A 20836-nucleotide genomic window follows, 5' to 3' on the forward strand; every position below is an offset into this window, starting at 1 on the left:
TTCAGAAGCTTACAGAGAAAATGGGACGGATAATGTTGTTTGCATGGCGTGGGGCCACATAGTCTGTTGATGTACAGCAGGTATGGTAAATGGCAATGATAAATAATCAGCCCTACATAGCATGTTTATCCCCTGGTTCCCACTTGGTAGTAGCACTGACTTTGTAACTGTTGATGACATTTGTGACATTAATGGCAGTATTAGGGAATGATTGAGTGCGTGGACTCTGGAGCCAGATGTCTTGGGTCTGAATCAGTGCTGCACCACTTCATAGCCATTTGACTTTGAGCTTTGGACTCTTTGTTAGTAAAGGGGAATGAAGATAATACCTGCCCCATTGGGTCATGGGCACTAGGGTAGCTATCAGCTATTGTTGCTGTGATCATCTGGTATAAAAGTGTAGGTGTATTTGGCATGAGGCATTGTAGAATAGTTGAAAAAATGTTAGACTGCCTTGATTTAGTTCCTGGATGTACTGCTTAGTTGGGGGACCTCAGGAGTGGAATCTTTTGGAACTTTCGTTTCTTTCTCTATAAATGCACTGCATGTGTTGGTTATGAAGACAAAAGCATGTGAGTGGCTATCTCGGTTAACAAATGATACTTCTGTTGTTTTTTAGGGTTCGTGGGTTTGCCTAACAACTCAGTGACTTACGTGGTTTCTTAGTCATCAGGTGTAACACTGAACTGCTGTTAGCTTTATTTTATTTAATTTTTGTTTGTTTTCAGGTTTCAACTTTTTAAAGTTTTTTTATTTATTTATAATGAGAGAGAAAGAGAGAGAGTGAGCATGAGCGGGGGGGGGGTGGGGGCAGAGAGAGAGAGGGAGAGAGAGAGCGGGCTCTGTGCTGTCAGCGAGAAGCCCCATGTGGGGCTAGAACTAACGAACCGTGAGATCATGACCTAAGCTGAAACCAAGAGTTGGGCGCTTAACTGACTGAGCCACCCAGGCACCCCCAGGTTTCAACTTTTTAATAAGTTCCGTGAAGGATATCCTGAATGCTGGATAAGATACAACAGAGTATTTTTTTTCTTCCAGTATTAAAAAAAAATGACATTCACAAATGTCATTTTTTAAAGAAACTTATATGTAGTTAAGATGGTGACCTTGAATTAAAAAACACCTCTAATCATGTTCTTGATTTCTTGTAGTTGCATTTGGAAATTGCTTTCTGGTCATGATAAACATTGTGTACAGGCTCTTAAAATGTCTCTAAGTGTACATTATTATTATTATTTTTTTTAAAAAGCACTCTGGCCAAACTTTTTTTTTTTTTTTTTTTTTTGCCAGAATCAGTAATCCTGAGAGCCCAAACTAAAAACGTGGTAAAAGGAAAACACCCAAACTCAATAAATGTCCTAGGATTTGTCTTTAAGTGGGAGAAGATTTTTAAAAAACACATGAAGCTTTCTAAAAGGTCTTTAACAAGCTACCTTGGGAGCTCAGTTTAAAAATAGAAGTTGATGCACTAACACAGATGTTTCAGCGCAGCTCCAAAAATCTTTATAAGTACAGCCATTTGGAAGGATGATCCGGGATCAGAAGTTTTATTTCTTGTGTAGCTACCACATTAGATGCACATGCCTGAACTTGGAGGTTCAAATTGTCTCTGTCGTTTCCTCCTGAGTAGTGGTCATAACCACCCGGCTTCTACCACCAGTCTCTGGGCCTTCCATATCCATATCCATATCCTCCAGGCTGCTGTCATATCTGCCACTCCCATAGCTCTGGTCCCTACCACCTCTAGAGTAACTGCAACCACGCCCGTGGGCCCCAAAGGCACCGCCTCCAGTTCCCCTGGCTAACTTGCCCAGGTGATCCACACAGATCTGGCGACCATCCAGAGACTCTCCATTCATGGCTCCCATGGCATCTGAGGCATGCTCTGGACTAGTGAAGGTGGTAAAACCAAAACCCCAGAATCGCTGAATCTCGCGGCCCTTGACAATGACCCCCTCAGAAATAGGACCAAACCTACTGAAGTGGTCTTCCAGAGTCTGCTCATCAGAGTTGAAGTTGAGCCCTCCCACAAAAAGCGTCCCTTGTTCAGAAGACATGGCAATGAGTTCAAGTACTGCAAATTAAGCGAAAGGACCAGAAGAACAGCTACCATCGAGGAGCTTATGAACGAAGGGAGTCAAACCATTCTGGAATCAAATTAAGTTGGTTCCTTAGCATTTGGAATAATGATTAGAAAGATAATATAAGCTTCTGCAACCTTTATTTTAGGGAGGTTAAAATATTTTCCCTTGGTAAGAGGAACTTTTGTTAGACTTTATTTTTTGGAGCATTTTTAGGTTCACAGCAAAATTGAAAGAAAAATACAGACGGCTCCCATATATCACCCCCACCCCACATGCACAGCCCTCCCATTATCAACACCCCCCCCCCAGCCCCCGCCACCGGAGTGGTACATTTGTTATCATCAGTGAATCTATACTGACACATCATTATCACCCAAAGTCTATAGTTTCCATTAGAATCCACTCTTGGTATTATATATTCTATGGATTTTGACAAATGTATAATGATATGTACTCACTATTATAGTATCATTTAGAGAAGTTTCACTGCCTTCAAATTCCTCTGTGCTCTGCCTATTTACCCCTCTCTCCTTTATTCCCGGGCAACCACTGATCTTTTTACTGTCACCATAGTTTTACCTTCTCCAGAACACCATGTATTTGGAATCATGTAGTATGTAGCCTTTTCAGATTGGCTTCTTTCAAGTAAAAGAAAAATTTTAACCTCTAAATTCTGTTTGTCTAGGGGTGCCTGGGTGGCTCAGTCGGTTGAGCGTCTGACTCTTGTTTTTGGCTCAGGTCATGATCTCACAGTTTATGGGATGAGCCCTGTGTTGTCAGCATAGACACTGCTTGTGATTCTCTTTCTCCCTCTCTTTCTGCTCCTACCCTGCTTGCGCATGCATGTGCTCATTCTCTCTCTCTCTCTGAAAAAACAAAATAAACATTTAAACTCTGTTTGTCTAGAAAAAATATATCTCAGCACCTTGCCCTCTCGAACTCAATAGGCAGTTTCCTTCAAGGGGCTGGGAGACAGGAAGGGGAATTGTGCCCTGCAAACCAGATCATCAGCCGGCTCCAAGGCTTAGCAGGCTGACATGTTGCAACCACATTCGCCTTCACACCTTCCTTCTCATGATATTTTTAACTGTATTGGACTAAGTCCACAGTGTAGAGTTATAAATAAGGCTGGGTGGAGACACATGGACAAGCTAATGATTAGGTACCTCTTCAAACCTGTGTCCTTAAATATTTATTCCATGCTTATTCATTGGAGAGGCTGAGTGGTGTGTGTGTGTGGGAAGACAGAAAAGGAAGCAAGTTGGCTGGGCCTGGCCCAGCCCATTTAACAGGATAAAACTCACTGTTAATCAGTCCTTAAAAATCAGCTTGGCGATATCAGTTGTTACTAAATCTCATCAACTACACCCTCCCCTAGTAGCTTATTAAAACATTTCTTCCAGTCAGGAGCAATTTCTGACTTGATACACATCCCACCATCTTGATATACACCCCACCGTTTTATAGTATGTCTTACAGATTTGTGCTCCGAGCATGTGCCCAACCGACTATTGCTAACCCAACGTGGTCATTGGTGGAAGTTAGACAAAATTGGCTTTTCTTTCTCTATCTGGAGTTGCAGTGCAACTTGGCCCTGTCCCAGTTGGAGAAGACCGCACTGTTTCCATCTAGGTGGCTGTGATGTTGTTCACAGAAAGATGACTGAAAAGCTTCACTTACCACTTTCTTTTCTGCCTCCTTATCTGGGAGATAAAGGGTGGAAAATGAGTAGGAGAAGAAAGACCTAAGTATTACAAAAGGAAGGACCTGGGGCTGGACACTCAGCCAGAACAGTATCTCTGAACACCCGGCAGGCCAGTCGCCTAGGGCAGAGAAATTGGCAACCATTTTCAGTAAAAGCCTGGACACTATTTTAGGCCTCATGGGTCAAATGGCCTCAGTCACACCTACTCAACTCGGCAATTAAAAAAAAAAATTAAATGTTTATTTATTTTTAATGTTTATTTGTTTTTGAGAGAGAGAGGCAGAGCGTGAGCAGGGGAGGGGCAGAAAGAGAGAGAGAGAGAGAGACAGACAGACAGACAGACAGAATCCGAAGCAGGCTCCAGGCTCTGAGCTGTCTCTGAGCTGTCGACGTGGGGCTCGAACTCACGAACCATGAGATCATGACCTGAGCCAAAGTTGGACGCTCAACCGACTGAGCCACCCAGGTGCCCCTCAACTCTATTATAGCATGAAAGCTGCCATATATGATTTGTAAAGGAATGGGCATAGTTGTGTTCCAATGAAACTTCATTTATTGACACATGTCCATTCTTAGCTCCCTGGCCAGACGAAATCAGGCCGTGAGCTACATTTGACCCATGGGTTGTAGTTTGCTGACCTTGTCTAGGAAAATATAGGCAACCTGAAGTTGGTCAGTGTGACGGTGGCTGTGCTGCCTGCGTATTCTCTGCAGAGATCCTTTTGTGCTCACTTAGTAAAGCTCAGTGGAAAATAACTTTGGAAATGCTAGGTGAATCCAAGGAGTGGGAGTTTTGCCGAGGTTTGGGTAGTACAGGAGAAGCATTCCCCCTGGAGGCCAGCTGGGATAGTGGCAGAAATGAGCACGGCAAGGATGACAGGGCTATGAGAGACTGAGGGCCTCACTCGGGAAGTGCCGATTTTCATTCTCTGCTAATACCTCGGAGGTTCTGTGTTTGGTTTTAACAAAGGCAGCCGGTCTTCATCTCCACACATGTTCTTATTGATAATGAAACTATATGATTTCTATCTCTAAGAACTTTCATTGAGGCATTTTGTTGGCATTTTTAAAAAACATTTTTTGGTATATTTTGGTTATGTGAATGTTGTTAACTTTGTTGGAAGGGTAATGGTCTCTTAAATGGATGGAGCTTTTAACCTTGAGGATGAGATGTGCCTGCAAATGCATACTCCTAGGCCCAGGATTCATTAATTTTTAGGTGGCAAATAGCTATTGTTAATAATTTATTTCATGTTTATTTATTTTTGCATATTTAATCATCTGCCATGATTTTGATCACCAGGATCCTTACTACAGATTTAATGACCTTAAGTACAGATGGATCTCCTTGGATAACTGGACCTATAGCAAGAAATTTCAAATCCCCTTTAACATTAGGTATGTATGTGTGTGTGTCTATATCTACATCTGTATTTATTTAGTTATTGTTATTGAGCTTTCCTTCTTTCTGTCTCTGGAATAATCTTTTGTTTGCTTAGGCTGCATGTAAGAGACTTGTCAGACTAAAGCCTTGTCCTGTAAAAGTGAATATATAATTTATGTTTTGATTTGTCTATAATGGTGCCACTGATCATTAGTCATGAAATTATGTCTGGTTCAGTGGTTTTAATGGAGTCACCTACACCTAGTCAGTTCTCTTATTTGCATTTCCTTCTATGTGTACCCTCCCCTCCCTATAATCAATAGAATGTGTATATTTACAATTTGTCAAGTAGGATCAGAGATTCATCATTTATTCCATGTGGTGTTAACCAGCCATCAAGGCTGTGGCATTGGCCTTATATTATGTTGTGAAGCCACGAGGAAAAACAGTATAATTTCAGTAATGTTCCACGTAGCAGAATGTAACCCAGTTATATCTACCACCATTATTGCTAAATAAAAAAAATGCTCTGTCCCTTTTGTATGACTTTTTTTGGGTAATTATTTAACTGCCTGCTAAAAGAGAAATAAAACCAGAATATGGTGCTCAACATCAACATTGCTGTGCCCCATGTTCACGTTTGCAGATAATAGTTAAAATATCTCTGTTAAGGGTCCTCTTTCATTTGAATTCAGCATTTCCAAAATGTAAGCAATGGACTGTCCCACTTAAAGCTTCCTTTATATTCTAACAGTCTCATTGCTTCTCTTAATGTAACAACCCTTTTCTGATCCTCTATGCCTGAGGTGTTTTTGGCTTATAGTATCTTTTTTGCATCTCTGTATTTAATCTTCTTCTGCGTTCTGTTAATTTCTGCCTATCATTTCTCTCTTTAAGTTTATTTATTTATTTTGAGAGAGAGACAGTGTGAGCAGGGCAGGCGCACAGAGATAGATAGAGAGAGAGAGAGAGCGAGAGAGAGCGAGCCCCAAGCAGGCTCTGCACTGCAACACAGAGCCTGCCGTGGGACTTAAACCCATGACACCCTGAGATCATGACCTGAGCCGAAACCAAGAGTCAGACCCTTAACTGACTGAGCCACCCTGGGACCCCATCTTTTAAAAAAATTTTTATTTTAGAGAGAGAAAGAGTGAGCAGGGGAGAGGCGCAGAGAGAGAATTTTAAGCAGGATCCATGCTCAACATAGACCCTGACTCGGGACTCGATCCCACAACCCTGGCTGGAATCATGACCTGAGCTGAAATCAAAGTCAGATGCTCAACCGACTGAGCTACCCAGGTGTCCCTCATTTTTCTTGATTCAGCCCCTTTCTCCTCATTTCCAGTTACCATGTTTGCCTAGGCCTTTGTTAGTAAGTGCCTGCAGTTAGGCCAAAGCTGCATAACTAAATTTCTTGCTTTGTCTTTTTATTCTTCACTCTTTTTTTTTTTAATTTTTTTTAACGTTTTATTTATTTTTGAGACAGGGAGAGACAGAACATGAACAGGGGAGGGTCAGAGAGAGGGAGACACAGAATCTGAAACAGGCTCCAGGCTCCGAGCTGTCAGCACAGAGCCTGACGCGGGGCTCGAACTCACAGACCTCGAGATCATGACCTGAACTGAAGTCGGCCGCTTAACCGACTGAGCCACCCAGGCGCCCCATTCTTCACTCTTGTATATAGAAACATTAGACTCATCTTCCCCAAATATTGGTTTTGCCCATGACATTCTTGCTCAAGAACGACAGTGTCTTCCTTTTAATTGGTAAAGCCAGTTTAATCTTATTTGCTTGTGTGTGAAAATACTGCTTAATGTTGCCTATTCCTGTTCCACTTCCTGTGCCCTGCTGCCCTCTTGCCCTGCTGACTTGACCAGATTTCTCCCTTTAGCGCTCTAGCACAAGTCCTGCACCTGCACCTACCATGTTATCTTAATGTTGATGTCGTTTGCACTTCCTTGTTTTGAGTTTGCTCTTCCTCCAGGGTCTACCTTTTACCTAGACATTTTCTACTCATTAAAAAAAAAAAAGGAACAACTTTATTGAGACCTAATTCACACACTATACATTCACCCTTTTAAAGGATACAATTCAGGGGTGCCTGGGTGGCTCAGTCAGTTAGGTGTCTGAGTTCAGCTCAGGTCAGGATCTCATGGTTCATGAGTTTGAGCCCTGTGTCGGACTCTTGCTGACGACTCAGAGCCTGGAGCCTGCCTTGAGTTCTGTATCTTTCCCTCTCTCGCACTTGTGCTGTCTCTTTCTCTCAAAAATAAATAAACCTTTAAAAAAAGTATACAATTCAGTAGTTTTTAGTGTATTCAAAGAGTTGTGCCACCATCGATCACTATAATCAGTTTTAGAATTTTCCTCACTTCAAAGAGAAAGCCATACCCATTACCAGTCATTCCCCATTCCCAACGTCCCCACCCCCTCATCCCTATCCCAGCACTAGGCAGCCTCCAATTTATTTTCTGTGGATTTATCTCTTCTGGAAATCTCATATAAATGGAATTATACAATATGTGGACCTTTGTGACTTCCTTCTTTCACTTAGCATAATGTTTTCAAAGTTCATCCATGTCGTCACATTCACCAGTACTTTATTTCTTTTTATTGCTAAATAATATTTTATTGCATGGTTATACTACATTTATCCTATTCTTCTTTAAGTTGTTGTTTCTTTCTTGAAGTCTTTCCTTGTGACATAAGCTCCGATAGCACATATAGTCTGTCCAACAAGACTGTACTATAAACCAGAAGAGATGGAAAATTTTCTCTTTTTTTTCCTGTGTTTTTGGCTTGAATGGCAACTAGACTGCAGATTCCTTAAATTCAGAGAGTGTTTTAGTTCCCTGTAAAGCTTAGCAGAGTGCCGAGCCCATAATAGGTATTCATAGATACTTGTTAGTTGGTTAATGTTTTCTCTTAGTGTCAGTAAATGTAATAGTTTGTGAAAAAAATTTTTTTAATGCTGATTTTTGACAGAGGGAGAGTGTGGGGAGGGGCAGAGAGAGAGGGAGACAGAATCCCAAGCAGGCTCTGTGTTGTCAGCACAGAGCCCGATGGGGGGCTTGAATTCATGGACTGCGAGATCATGACCTGAGCAGAAATCAAGAGTTGGACACTCAACCGACTGAGCCACTCAGATGCTCCTGTGAAAATGTCTTATGTCTACTATTTAACTTGATTCTCATAAGTACTTTGTGAAGTCCTAAAAAAAGTCAATGCATTTGGAAATTATAAGCTATGCTCATGACTTTATAAGGCAATTGAAACATTATGGAGAAAGATAAACCAGAGCACTCAACAGAAAAATGTATTAAACCAATACTTATGAAAATTTCATTGGAAATTGAATTTTAAGAATGTGTATTTTCAGGGGTGTCTGGATGGCTCAGTGGGTTAAACATCCGACTTTGGCTCAGGTCATGATCTCATGGTTTGTGAGTTCGAGCCCTGCCTTGGGCTCTGTGCTGACAGCGCAGAGCCAGGAGCTTACTTCAGATTCTGTGTGTGTCTCTCTCTCTGCCTCTCCCCTGCTCTCTCTCAAAAATAAACATTAAAACATTTTTAAAAAAGAATGTTTATTTTCTGTGAAATATTTATACCTTTAGTTTTAACTAATAAAAAAGATTTATCAGGGCACCTGGGTGGCTCAGTCGGTTGGTTAAGCATCTGACTTTGGCTCAGGTTATGATCTCGCAGTTCGTGAGTTCAAACTCCGTGTCAGGCTCTGTGCTAACAGCTCAGAGCTTGGAGCCTGCTTTGGAGTCTGTGTTTCCCTCTCTCTGTCCCACCCCTGCTCATGTTCTCTCTCTGTCTCAAAAACAAATAAACATTAAAAAAATTAAAAAAAAGATTTATCTAAGCTAATGTTTTACACATCTTGTTTAAAATTTTTTCTCTTTTTTTAGCAAATGGCAAAAAGTAAACCTGATTTTTGAGGGTGTTGATACAGTTGCAAAAATCCTGCTAAATAGTGTTCCTATTGGGAAAACAGACAACATGTTCAAAAGATATGTAAGTATACAGTGACATCAAGTTAAAAGAAACCTCCCTGTATGTGTTTGTGTGTTAATTGTTGTGAGTAGAGAAAGGTAAGTGCATAATTAATTGCCCGTGCAGGTAGGTACAAGCTCTTTGAAGCACTGGGTAAATTACCTTCACACTTGCCACATTGTAGAATGATGAAAACACCACAGACCCTATAGAGTTGTGAAGATTTAATAAGCTAATTATATAAAATGATTGGCACAGTTCTTGGTTCTTGGCACGTGAGAAGTGTTCAACAAATGCTGTTCCCTTCTCTGTTATTTGGTGATCCAGAGTTTCATGAGAATTGACAATTGACAAACTATTAAAAAAGAAAATGCTCCATCCTGTCTGGAATGCTTACATTAAGGTATCATGTTCTCATCTCCCTGCAAGGGTCAACTTTTCAAAACAAAAATAACTTATGACTTAGAAATACATGCTGTTCATACCAGAGAGTCAGGTTGTCCTGAAGCATCTAGGAAATCCTTGGCAGTTCAAGGCCATATGTAAATAGCCAGAGCAGACATTCCAGGGCTAAAGATATTTTCTGCTTGCTCTCTTTGCCTAAGACCATTGTCTGTCAGTAAAAATAGAAGGAGAAACCTAGAAATCTACTTTTGGGTAGGAGAATGTGCTCAGTTGTAACCGTAAGCAGGCAACTAAGTTACACTGTTTCAGTGAAGTGCTTTCTTCTGCAAAAAAGGCTAACCCTAAAGATTTCAATTATTTTATGCATCTTTCATACATTTTTGCATATCTATATCTAAAGTTTTACACACGAGCCTACTTCCACATCTGTTCTTTCCTTTAATGCAGAGCTTTGATATTACCACTGTGGTTAGAAATGTGAACTCCCTTGAGCTGCGTTTCCAGTCCCCGGTGTTGTATGCCGCCCAGCGGAGCAAAGCTCACACTAGCTACTGGGTGCCTCCGGACTGCCCTCCTCCTGTGCAGAAGGGCCAATGCCACGTCAACTTCATTCGAAAGGTAACAGTCTTGCCAATGGAGGGGGCTTTAGCCTTGATGATGGGAGGTGCTGGTGTGGAAAATGCTTGTTTGAAGACACCCGTCGTATTTCAGAATTTGGGCATCTCTTTCCTGTCTGCTTCATGGGATTGAAAACTTGAAATCAGAACCAGAAGGTTTATGAATTTTTGTGGACAATCTTTGCCTTCCTAGGTTTCCATCCTGAAGCATGCTTCAGAACTTAGGTAACAACAGAAAAAGAAGAAAAATAGGTGACTGATACTGTAAATGCACAAAGTATTTTTTAACATTTAGGTTTATCAAACTTTTCACCAGAATGTGAGGTTCATATGTATTAGTGACTCTTGTTACTGGGAAGCCTTCTGCAAATATTAATATATTTGCTGATGTATTCCAGCAGTTTAGTGCTAGGTTCTCATGTAATCTAACAAAAATGACAAAATCCACAAGGTGATTATGTATTTATTTTTTTTTTGAGTTTCATCTGACTTTAAATGACTTGAGTTTATTCCATTATGTAGTTGGATTTTCTATGTGGCATTTAGTTTTTGTTTTTTTGTTCTTTACAGTTTATTTATTTATTTTGAGAGAGACAGAGACAGTGAAAGTGGAGGAGGGGCAGAGAGAGGGAAAGAGAGAATCCCAAGTGCAGAGCCCGATTCAAGGCTCGAACTCATGAACTGTGAGACCGTGACCTGAGCCGAAACCAAGAGTCAGACACTTAACCAACTGAGCCACCCGGGCTTCCCTGTGGCATTTAGTTTTTAATTTTATTTTTATTTAAGAAATTTTTAATTGTGGTGAAATACGCACAACACACAGTTTGCCATCTTAGCCATTTTTAAGTGTGTAGTTCACTAGTATTAAGTATATTCACTTTGCTTTGAAACCGATCTCAAGAATTGTTTCATGTGGCAAAACTGAAAGCCTATACCCATTAAAAACAGCTCCTTATTCTCCCCTCCAGCCAGCCCCTGGAAACCACCATTCTTTCTGTTTCTGTGAGTTTCACTACTCATCTAAGTGGAATCATACTGTCCTATTCGTCACACACATCCTATTTGGCTTGTTATGCCTGGCTTATTTCACTTAGTGTGATGTTCTCCATGTTGTAGCATGTGCTGAATTTCCTTCCTTTTTAAGCCTGAATAATATTCCATTCTATGGAATGGGTCACTGGAGCCTCCGGTGCCCCAGTGCCCGCGGGTCTCCTTGAGACCCTACTTTCAGTTCTTTTGCATATATCCCAAGAAGTGGGATACTGGAGTGTATGGTAATTCTATTTTTAACTTCTTCAGAAATTGGCATGTAGTTTTAACAACAAATATAATCCTTGGTTTCATTGTGAAGAGACAAACTGTATTTTTCCAGTACTTGTTAGCAAAAACCTCAGTTGATAAATTCTGATTATTTACATTAGGTGGCTCTCTACAGAATGGATGGATTAATCATTAGGTTGTGTTTCCGTAATATAAGTACTAAGGTCAAAATTATACCCCCTCTTGTTTAACTCAACCTAGCTAAAGTTGTGTCAGTACCTTTTTTTTAATTTTTTTATTTTTATTTATTTATTTTTAAAATTTACATCCAAGTTAGTTAGCATATAATGCAGTAATGTTTTCAGGAGTAGATTCCAGTGATTCATCCCCCATGTATAACACCCAGTACTCATCCCAACAAGTGTCCCCCTTAATGCCCCTTACTCATTTAGCCCATCCCCCCCCACAACCCCTCCAGCAACCCTCAGTTTGTTCTCTGTATTTAAGAGTCTCTTATGTTTTGTCCCCCTCCCTGTTTTAATATTATTTTTGCTTCCCTTCCTTTATGTTCATCTGTTTTGTATCTTAAATTCTCATTTGAATGAAGTCATATGATTTTTGTCTTTCTCTGACTGACTAATTTCACTTAGCATATACCCTCCAGTTCCATCCACTTAGTTGCAAATGGCAAGATTTCATTCTTTTTGATTGCCGAGTAATACTCCATTGTATATATATACCACATCTTCTTTTTTTTTAAAAATTTTTTTTTCAATGTTTATTTTTATTTTTGGGACAGAGAGAGACAGAGCATGAACGGGGGAGGGGCAGAGAGAGAGGGAGACACAGAATCGGAAACAGGCTCCAGGCTCTGAGCCATCAGCCCAGAGCCTGACGTGGGGCTCGAACTCACGGACCGCGAGATTGTGACCTGGCTGAAGTCGGACGCTTAACCGACTGCGCCACCCAGGCGCCCCACATCTTCTTTACCCATTCATCCATCGATGGACATTTGGGCTCTTTCCATACGTGGCTACTGTTGATAGTGCTGCTATAAACATTGGGGCGCATGTGCCCCTTTGAAAGAGCACACCTGTATCCCATCTTTAAGGACACTTTTAAATTTCAGTTCTGACCTCTATATGGTCTTTCTGTAATCACTTCAAATATTTGGTAGCAATTTGCTTGACTGTTTTAGGTGTAGTATCAGTCTCTTAATATAAGCATTTGCTCCTGTTACTATAAAGGAATCATCTGTAACCGAACACTCAGGTATTCAATGGAATACTATGTACTTATACCTCTGTTTATAATTCATCTCTTGTTTCTGGTCTTTGGCGTCACATGGCACAATGGTTTGAACACTAAAGTTTGCACTTTTTCTCTCTCCTCTTCTATCTCTCATCTTCTATCAGAATGAGGACTTTCTGAATCCTAATTTACTTTTCATGTCTTCAGTAAAATGATATATATGTTATGCATATATCTATGTAGTATTTTCCCTCTGCCCCCCATTCAATCTGTGGCATTTAAAACACAGTTTCAGGTTATCCTGATAGAACAAAGCCCTCGTCCCTGAAATCAAGAATCAGACCCATGACTCTGCCCTCACAGTGTGTAGAGCACTAACCCTGGGGCAGACTTGCCAGAACAGTGAATTGTGTCTTATTGTTTCTGGCTATACTGACATGGTCCAGTGGGAAGAGGCCTGAATTGGGAGAGCAAGGCAGGAATCTTAGATCTGAATTCTGGATTTATGACCCATAAAGATCTTAGGGAAGTCCATCGTTTGTGAATGGAGCTAATCCCTTCTCTTCTTGACTGTGTTGGTAAGAGCATATAGTGAAATAATAATGTGAATGCACTTTGCATACTGTAGAGTGCTATACAGCTATTCAAAATGTAGAGTGGGAGGGGGCTCCTGGGTGGCTCAGTATATTAAGCATCTAATTCTTTATTTCAGCTCAGGTCATGATCTTGCGGTTGTGAGATCCAGCCCCATGTCAGGCTCTTCACTGACAGCACAGAGCCTGCTTGGGATTCTCTCTCTCTCTCTCTCTCTCTCTCTCTCTCTCTCTCTCTCTCTCTCTCTCCCTCTCTCTCTCTGCCACTCCCCTGTTCAAGAGCATGCTCTCTTTTTCTCTGTCTCTCTCTCAAAGTAAATAAACATTAAAAAAACAAAATGTAGTGTGGTGTTATTACTTATTTTGGAGACTTATTTCTATAATTATAGACTTCTTAAGTGTGTAACTGATTATATGCAGTTAGTGGGGTAGAGATATCAGCACAAACCCCCTCTTGTCTCTGCTTCCTTCTCTGTCCTGCCTGGATGGTGGGACCTCTCACTTCAGCTACTCTCTTAGCTATATTCTCCACCATCCTCCTTGTTTTCCAACTACATCTCTGGACATTCCTTCTAAGTTGCTTTATCCAGATCAACCTCCCCCTCTTGGAAGTTATATTATTCATGCTTCTTTCTGTTATAGACACTTTCTGTCTCTCATTTTATACCCTGTCTAGACTATCTCATTTAGCTTCACTTCTTCAATAACCAGTCGAATTTCTAATGACTTCTAATATTGTATCTTCAGTCCAGACTTCTCTTCAATTCCAGACCTTATACTGGATTGCCTATCTGGCATCTTCACCTGCCCGATTCCTGGGGACCTAAAGATTCAGGATGTCCAACACTGTGCTTGGATCTAAACCCTTCTCCCAGGGCTCCCTGTCTGGCTGAATGGAATGCCATCCAGAACAGTTGCTAAAGCCAGAAACCTAAGAGTTATTTTTGGTAACTCCCTCTGTCTCTTTTCCCTCCTCCAACACACCACTGAGTCATTTTGACCGTGTGGACATTATGACTTTAATAGTTCCTAAATCTTCCCATGCTGTATTTCTACTACCATGCTTGAGTTCAATCTGTAATAATTTCTTGCATGAAATATTGCCCTGACCACCTAACTGGTATCCTGCAACCTCATTTGCCTTCCTCCAATTAATTTTCTACAGAACAGCCAGAATGTTCTTTTCAGACAAAAATCATTACAGCACTCCCTTCTTAAAACTCTTCAACAGCTTCTCATTGCCTTTAGGCTAAAGTAATGGGTCTTAGTTCTGTCTGGCTCATGCCCATTTCTCCAGTTTTCTCTCTGTCTCTTCCCATCATTCCCTCTTCATCTCCTGCAATGTACCATAGTTTCTTGCACCTCAAGGCTTTTGTACATGCTGTTCCTTCTGAAAAGGATGCTTTTAGTTCCCTCTCCCCTAAACACACTGGACAAATGGTACTTACCCTTCAGATCACCATGTAAAAGTCACTATTATTCAGGGAAACTTGTTCTGACACCCCCCACCCCCCGCCATTATACTGTCCCCTGTCGATGTCTTTTGCATTTGTGATTGTTTATTCAATACCTGAGTTTCCTGCTGTACTGTGAACACTGTAAACAGAAGGACTGTCTGTTTTGTATACTGATGTACTTCCAGCCTGAAACAAAGAAGGCAGTTCACAAACATTTTTTGAATAAGTGAAAACTTTTATTTGGAGAAGTTGTATGAATAGGAGTGATTTGTAGCCCTTGGTGGGGAAAATAGTCTGCCTTATAAGATATTGAATATTTTTGCCCTCCTCCTTATTCCTGTCTCTAAGAAAGGAATTGTGTACCTGAATGAACTTATAAACTCTTCAGTAAATAACCCCAAGATGATTTTCATTCCAAACATGAGAATCTGATACAAACGTGGATGCTATGAAGTAGTTTTAATTCTTTGTTTGTCTCTGTAGTGGAAACTAATTTATCTCTCTCTTAGATATATACAGATCTTATGAAATAATAATTTTTTTTTTTTTGAGAGAGAGAGGGCGCAAGCCAGGGGGAGAGTGGCAGAGGGGGAGAGAGACAGAGACAGAGACAGAGACAGAGAGAGAATCTAAAGAGGCTCAGTGCTGAGCATGGGGCTTGATCCTACTACCTTCAGATCATGACCTGAGCTGAAATCAAGAGTCAGAGTTGGATATTCAACTGACTGAGCCACCCAGGCACCCCAGCAAATAATACTTTAAATGAGAACAGTTTGCCAATTCCTCGGGCTCTGTTCTAAAATGTTCCATTCAGAAAAATCTCAGTACTCCCTCTTCCTCTGGTGCTTATTCCTTTTTATTTATTATTCTTATTTTTAATTTTTTTACATTTTTTATGTTAAATATAATTTATTGTCAAATTGGTTTCCATACAACACCCAGTGCTCATCTCAACAGGTGTGCTTATTCCTTTTTAAAAGCTGAGCTCATAACCTCACATATTTGATTATCTTTATTTTTAAATGTTTCCTCATTTTTTATAGTTATTGCATTTAAATAGAATATTCTTTATGGTATTAAATTTAAATACAATGCTAGGTTCAGAGATATTTTGGAGAAGTTTAAAGAGTGACTAATTGTGTTGCTTCAGAATCATATGCTTTTGAAGAATAAATGTAAATAATCAGATTTATGTTCTTAAAACATTTCTGCCAAATTTAACTATGTTGCATAGGTTCCTATATGAGTTATTGTATTAGTTATCTACTGGTGTATAACAAATTACACCCAAACTTACCAGCTTAAAATAACATTTTTTATCATAGTTTCTATCAGTCAGGAATCTGAAAGTGACTTAGCTGGGTGCCTCTGGTTCAAGGCCAGTCATGAGGTTACAGTCAAGCCAAAAAAGGACCAGGGCTGTGGTGATCTCATGGCTCTACTAGGTCTGAAGTGTCTGTGCCTAAGTTCACACATGTGGTCATCAGTAGGCCTCAGATTGGCTTCTAAACTCGCCATGTGGGCCTCTCCACTGAGCTGCCTCACAACATGGCAGCTGGCTTCCCTCATGGCTAGGAGAGAGCAACAGTGAGCACCTAAAACAGAAACTGCAGTTTTTTTAATAACTTGTTTGGAAACGATATCACCTCTGCTGTATTCTCTTGGTTGGAAGTGATTCACTAGGTCTAATCCATACTCGAGGAGAGGGGATTGCATAGGGCATGAATACCAGGAGGGAATCATTGTAGGCCATTAAAATTTTTTTTTTTAACGTTTATTCATTTTTGAGAGACAGAGAGAGACAGAGTGTGAGGGGGGAGGGCCAGAGAGAGACACACACACAGAATCCGAAGCGGGCTCCAGGCCCTGAGCTGTCAGCACAGAGCCCGATGCGGGGCTCAAACTCACAAATTGTGAGACCATGACCTGAGCTGAAGTTGGACGCTTAACTGACTGTGCCACCGAGCACCCCAACTGTAGGCCATTTTAGATGCTCCATATGGGACACACACATATACACAGAGTATGGACTTAATTGTATGTCTCCCCTGAGTTTTTATGTTGAAGTACTAATCCTCAGTGGCTGAAAATCTACCTTGTTTGGAGATAAGGTCTTTAAAGAGGTGATGAAGTTAAAGTGAGACCTTTAGGGTGGGAGATAGTCCAGTATGAATGATGTCCTTGTTTGGAGATAAGATCTTTAAAGAGGTGATGAAGTTAAAGTGAGACCTTTAGGGTGGGAGATAGTCCAGTATGAATGATGTCCTTGTAAGAAGAGGAAACGCATATGTGTGTGTGTGCATGGAAAAAGACTGTGAAAACACAGTGAGAAGGTGACCCTCTGTAAGCCCAGGAGAGAGGCTTCAGAGGAAACCAAAGCTTCCCCCACTTTGATGTTGGATTTGCCAGGCTCTAGAACGGTGGAAGAGTAAATTTCTGTTGTTGAAGGCACTGGTCTGTAGTATTTTGTTATGGCCACCCTAGCAAACTAATATGCATGCATATAATATTTTAAAAGAAAAAGCTTTTCACAGTTGTTTAAATGTCATGGTAATTGGAATGCATCTTTCCCCCCCCCTGGAAATTACAGGAGCAGAGTTCCTTTAGTTGGGACTGGGGGCCGTCCTTCCCTACCCAGGGCATCTGGAAAGATGTCAGAATCGAAGCCTATAATATTTGTCATCTGAACTTCTTCACGTTTTCCCCTATCTACGGTAAGCTAAGATATGTGCTTTCTTGTTTGTCTTTTTTGAGCCTCCTCTATGTTATAAGAATTGGGTTTATAATCTGAAGATATAGATATACTTTCCAGAAGTTCATTTAAAAAGAATTGGGGGGCACATTAAATTTCTATGTGTGAAAAATATACACAGACTGTGATTTGTCATGAAAATTTACAGTATAAAGCAGGAAGGAGGTAGATAGATACTTTTAAACATATTTTGAAAAGAAGATGAGAGAAAGCCAGAGTAGCTCTGGGTTTTTCTGAGCTAAGTGTTCCTTCTAAAAGGCCTGCTGTTTTGTGCGCCTCCCTGCGGCCTCTGTCCCCGCTTTGAGAACTTCACTGTGCTGAGGTCTTGATTTGCTTCGATCACTGGGCTGCCTTTCTACCACTGCGCGTTTTCTCCTCTGAAGGCCATGCCACACTAGCCTTGTTAAGAGTTGAAAATAAACCGGAACGCACACAGAGCATACAGAAAATTTTGTAAGATAAAGAATACTACTTTCTCAGCCAAAGGAATGATTCCCAAGACAGGAGCACTGAATAAAATGTCAGAAATTTCACTGAGGTCCACGAATCCATGAAAAGCCGGTCAGATATTTTTGTTGAGTTGTTTGCCCAGCACTGTTTGTTTGTTTGTTTGTTTGTTTGTTTGTTTAGAAAGGAACTAGAGTTAGTATACTCGTGCCTGCACATTGGTGGAGATAAGGGAGGGAAGATATGAACAGTTACACCAAACAAGACTGTGTAATAACCTTGTGGGGTGGGACGCTGGTAGTTCAGGAGATCAAAGATCAGTGAGGATTTGAGAAGTCAGGGAAATCGGTGAAGGGGGATCTTGAGTGATACCTTGCGAGGCTCGGTCCAGTTATGTGCAGGCCTAACTGGATGGAATCAGCAAGCAAGAATGTGGCGGTGTGTCTGTGTAAGAGTCCTGGTGACCTGACATTGCTGTTCCATCCAGCCAAATCAGTCTTGTAAAGACAGAAGACAAAAAAAAAGCAAATCAGAGATGGTTAATAATTGAGGTTGTTAGGTGCTGCTGGCATTTCTAAATGTTAAAAAGGCATGAAAAGACGCAGTTTAAATTGCGTGTGCAAATGTGGCTGCCCACAGCTCTCTAGTTTAGTGCTTCTAAAGTATTCAGAGGTATGACTTGAACTGAGTTCTGCTACTAAAATCAAAGGATGGTTCATTCTTCCCCATCCCCACCAATATTTTTTTCTCAGGTATATAATAAAATCCAGTGTGAGGAGAGGTCTGATTTCGCAAGAAGTTATTTATTTCATTGTTTTGAAGCTTAATCAGTGTTTTGGGTGGTTTGCAAGAAGTGCTATGAATACTAAATACCCTGATATCTGAAAACATTTGAATAACACTGCTCTAGTTTAATTTAAAATTTTGAATATGAAGCTAAACATTTCTTCCTGAGTATGAGTCATTAGAGTTCAGTTTATTAGTCACTAGTGACTGGGTGAATTTTGTCTGGATTAAATCAACTTAAATGAGGTTTAAAATTTAATTTAGATTCAGTGTAATCAATTCCCCATGTCAACTACATTTTTCCTATTTTGTGACTGCAGTATATTTCATACTTAACATATAGAAAAATGTTTCCTGTTCATAGGATATGCCCTGTGCATATCAAGCAGTAATTCTTATATTTCTGATTAATTTTATAGACTTCAATTTGGTTATTTGATATAATAAAGACAGTTGAAGCATAAACACGTAAAAGTGAGATGAAGAACTTCCTTTAGGAATTTTTTCCAGAATTTTTTTTTTCAATTTTTCTCTGAAAGACAGCAATCATCCCTGAAATCAATAGATATTTAAAAGTTGAAAAATAATGGGACGCCTGGGTGGCTCTGTTGGTTAAGTGTCTGACTTCGGCTCAGGTCATGATTTCACGGTTCGGTTTGTGAGTTTGAACCCCATATGGGGCTCTCTGCTGTCAGTGCAGAGCCTGCCTGGGATCCTCTGTCCTCTCTCTGCCTTCCCACCCCCCCCCCCGCCAATCATGCACACACACTTTCTCTCAAAATAAAAAACACGTTTAAAAAAAGAGAAAGTTGGAAAATAATAAAGAGAATAAGCTAATATTTTTATGCATTTATTTGGTACATAATTTGAGGCAGGCATTGTGAGAGGCACTAAAAGTTTTTTATTTATTTATTTTTAATTTTTTAATGTTTTATTTTTGAGAGAGAGACAGAGTGCGAGCGGGGAGGGGCAGAGAGAGAGGGAGACAGAATCTGAAGCAGGCTCTGGGCTCTGGGCTGTCAGCACAGAGCCTGAAGAGGGGCTCAAACTCACGGACCGTGAGATCATGACCTGAACTGAAGTCGGACGCTTAACCGACTGAGCCACCGAGGCGCCCCAAGTTTTCTTAAAAGGATTAGTTTGTAGTTAAAACCAGATACATGTATTTTTTCTTTAAAATCAAATCTTTTAATTTTTAAAATTTAAGCATGAAATGAGGTTGGTCAGAACCAAAGCAAACAGTGGCTATCTCTGGGTAATAGTGCTACACACAGTTTGTATTTTATTCTTCTGCTCAACTGTCTTTTCCAGATTTCTATGCTGAGCTTATATTGTTTCTGCAGTAAGGGAAGAAAGCAGTTAAGAGACTCTATTTAGTAATTTCAGCCAACTCATTAGGAAAGGCTAAACGAATTTGACTGTGTGGCACTTTCTGCTTTCTCCCTGCTGAGGCTACAAAAAGATCACCTTTTTGCTTCTCCAAATGTTCAAATCATTTCTGAATTTAAAATTGGTGAGTTTACCACTGAAGAGCAAATGACCAACCACACTCCCCAGTTTGTGTGCAGAAAAAAAGGCTCTTTATTTTTTGAAAATTAACTTGAAATTCTTGTGGGTTAGTTTACTTTATGTATATAATAAATGTATCATTATATATATATATATTTTCCTTCTCTGCATTCTCAGTCCTTATGATGGAGGTTTCTAAACTTTTCATTTTTCAGTATTCTGTAGTCATTTGTTTGATTTTGCCCTAACCTCAGCTTCCTCAATGATTTTCACATATTCTTAATTTTTAACATAGTAAGAACAAATTTATATTTGAAAAAAATACTGAGGTCAAAGGAAAGCAAGAATTACTCCTGTTATATCTTAACTCTTGCCATTTATCTAGATATTTAAAGGTACCAATTCATTGATGTGACTTTCTTTAAAACCTTATTAGAAAATATTTATTTGAATAATTCCTCCTTAGCCCTGAAATATTCTAATTCAGGTTTTATTTTTTTTATCATTAAAAAAGATTTTTTTCAATGTTTATTTATTTTTTTGAGAAAGAGAGAAACAGAGTGTGAGCAGGGGAGGGGCACAGGGAG

At 40.1% G+C, this 20836-nt stretch overlaps 1 protein-coding gene and 1 pseudogene across 2 annotated transcripts in view; one reads left to right on the forward strand and one right to left on the reverse strand.

Moving 5' to 3' along the window:
• Window positions 1-20836, forward strand: part of MANBA (mannosidase beta) — a 112243-nt gene that overhangs the window by 12177 nt on the left and 79230 nt on the right. For both annotated transcript variants that reach the window (XM_043571616.1, XM_043571625.1), the window contains exons 2-5: window positions 5093-5187; window positions 9088-9193; window positions 10025-10195; window positions 17346-17469. In XM_043571616.1, coding sequence (XP_043427551.1) covers window positions 5093-5187; window positions 9088-9193; window positions 10025-10195; window positions 17346-17469 — 496 coding nt within the window. The remainder of the gene's footprint in view (window positions 1-5092; window positions 5188-9087; window positions 9194-10024; window positions 10196-17345; window positions 17470-20836) is intronic.
• On the reverse strand, window positions 1214-2329 carry LOC122478004 (annotated as a pseudogene).

Source organism: Prionailurus bengalensis, chromosome B1 (genome assembly GCF_016509475.1).
Source record: "Prionailurus bengalensis isolate Pbe53 chromosome B1, Fcat_Pben_1.1_paternal_pri, whole genome shotgun sequence".
In the NCBI taxonomy this organism is placed as follows: domain Eukaryota; kingdom Metazoa; phylum Chordata; class Mammalia; order Carnivora; family Felidae; genus Prionailurus; species Prionailurus bengalensis.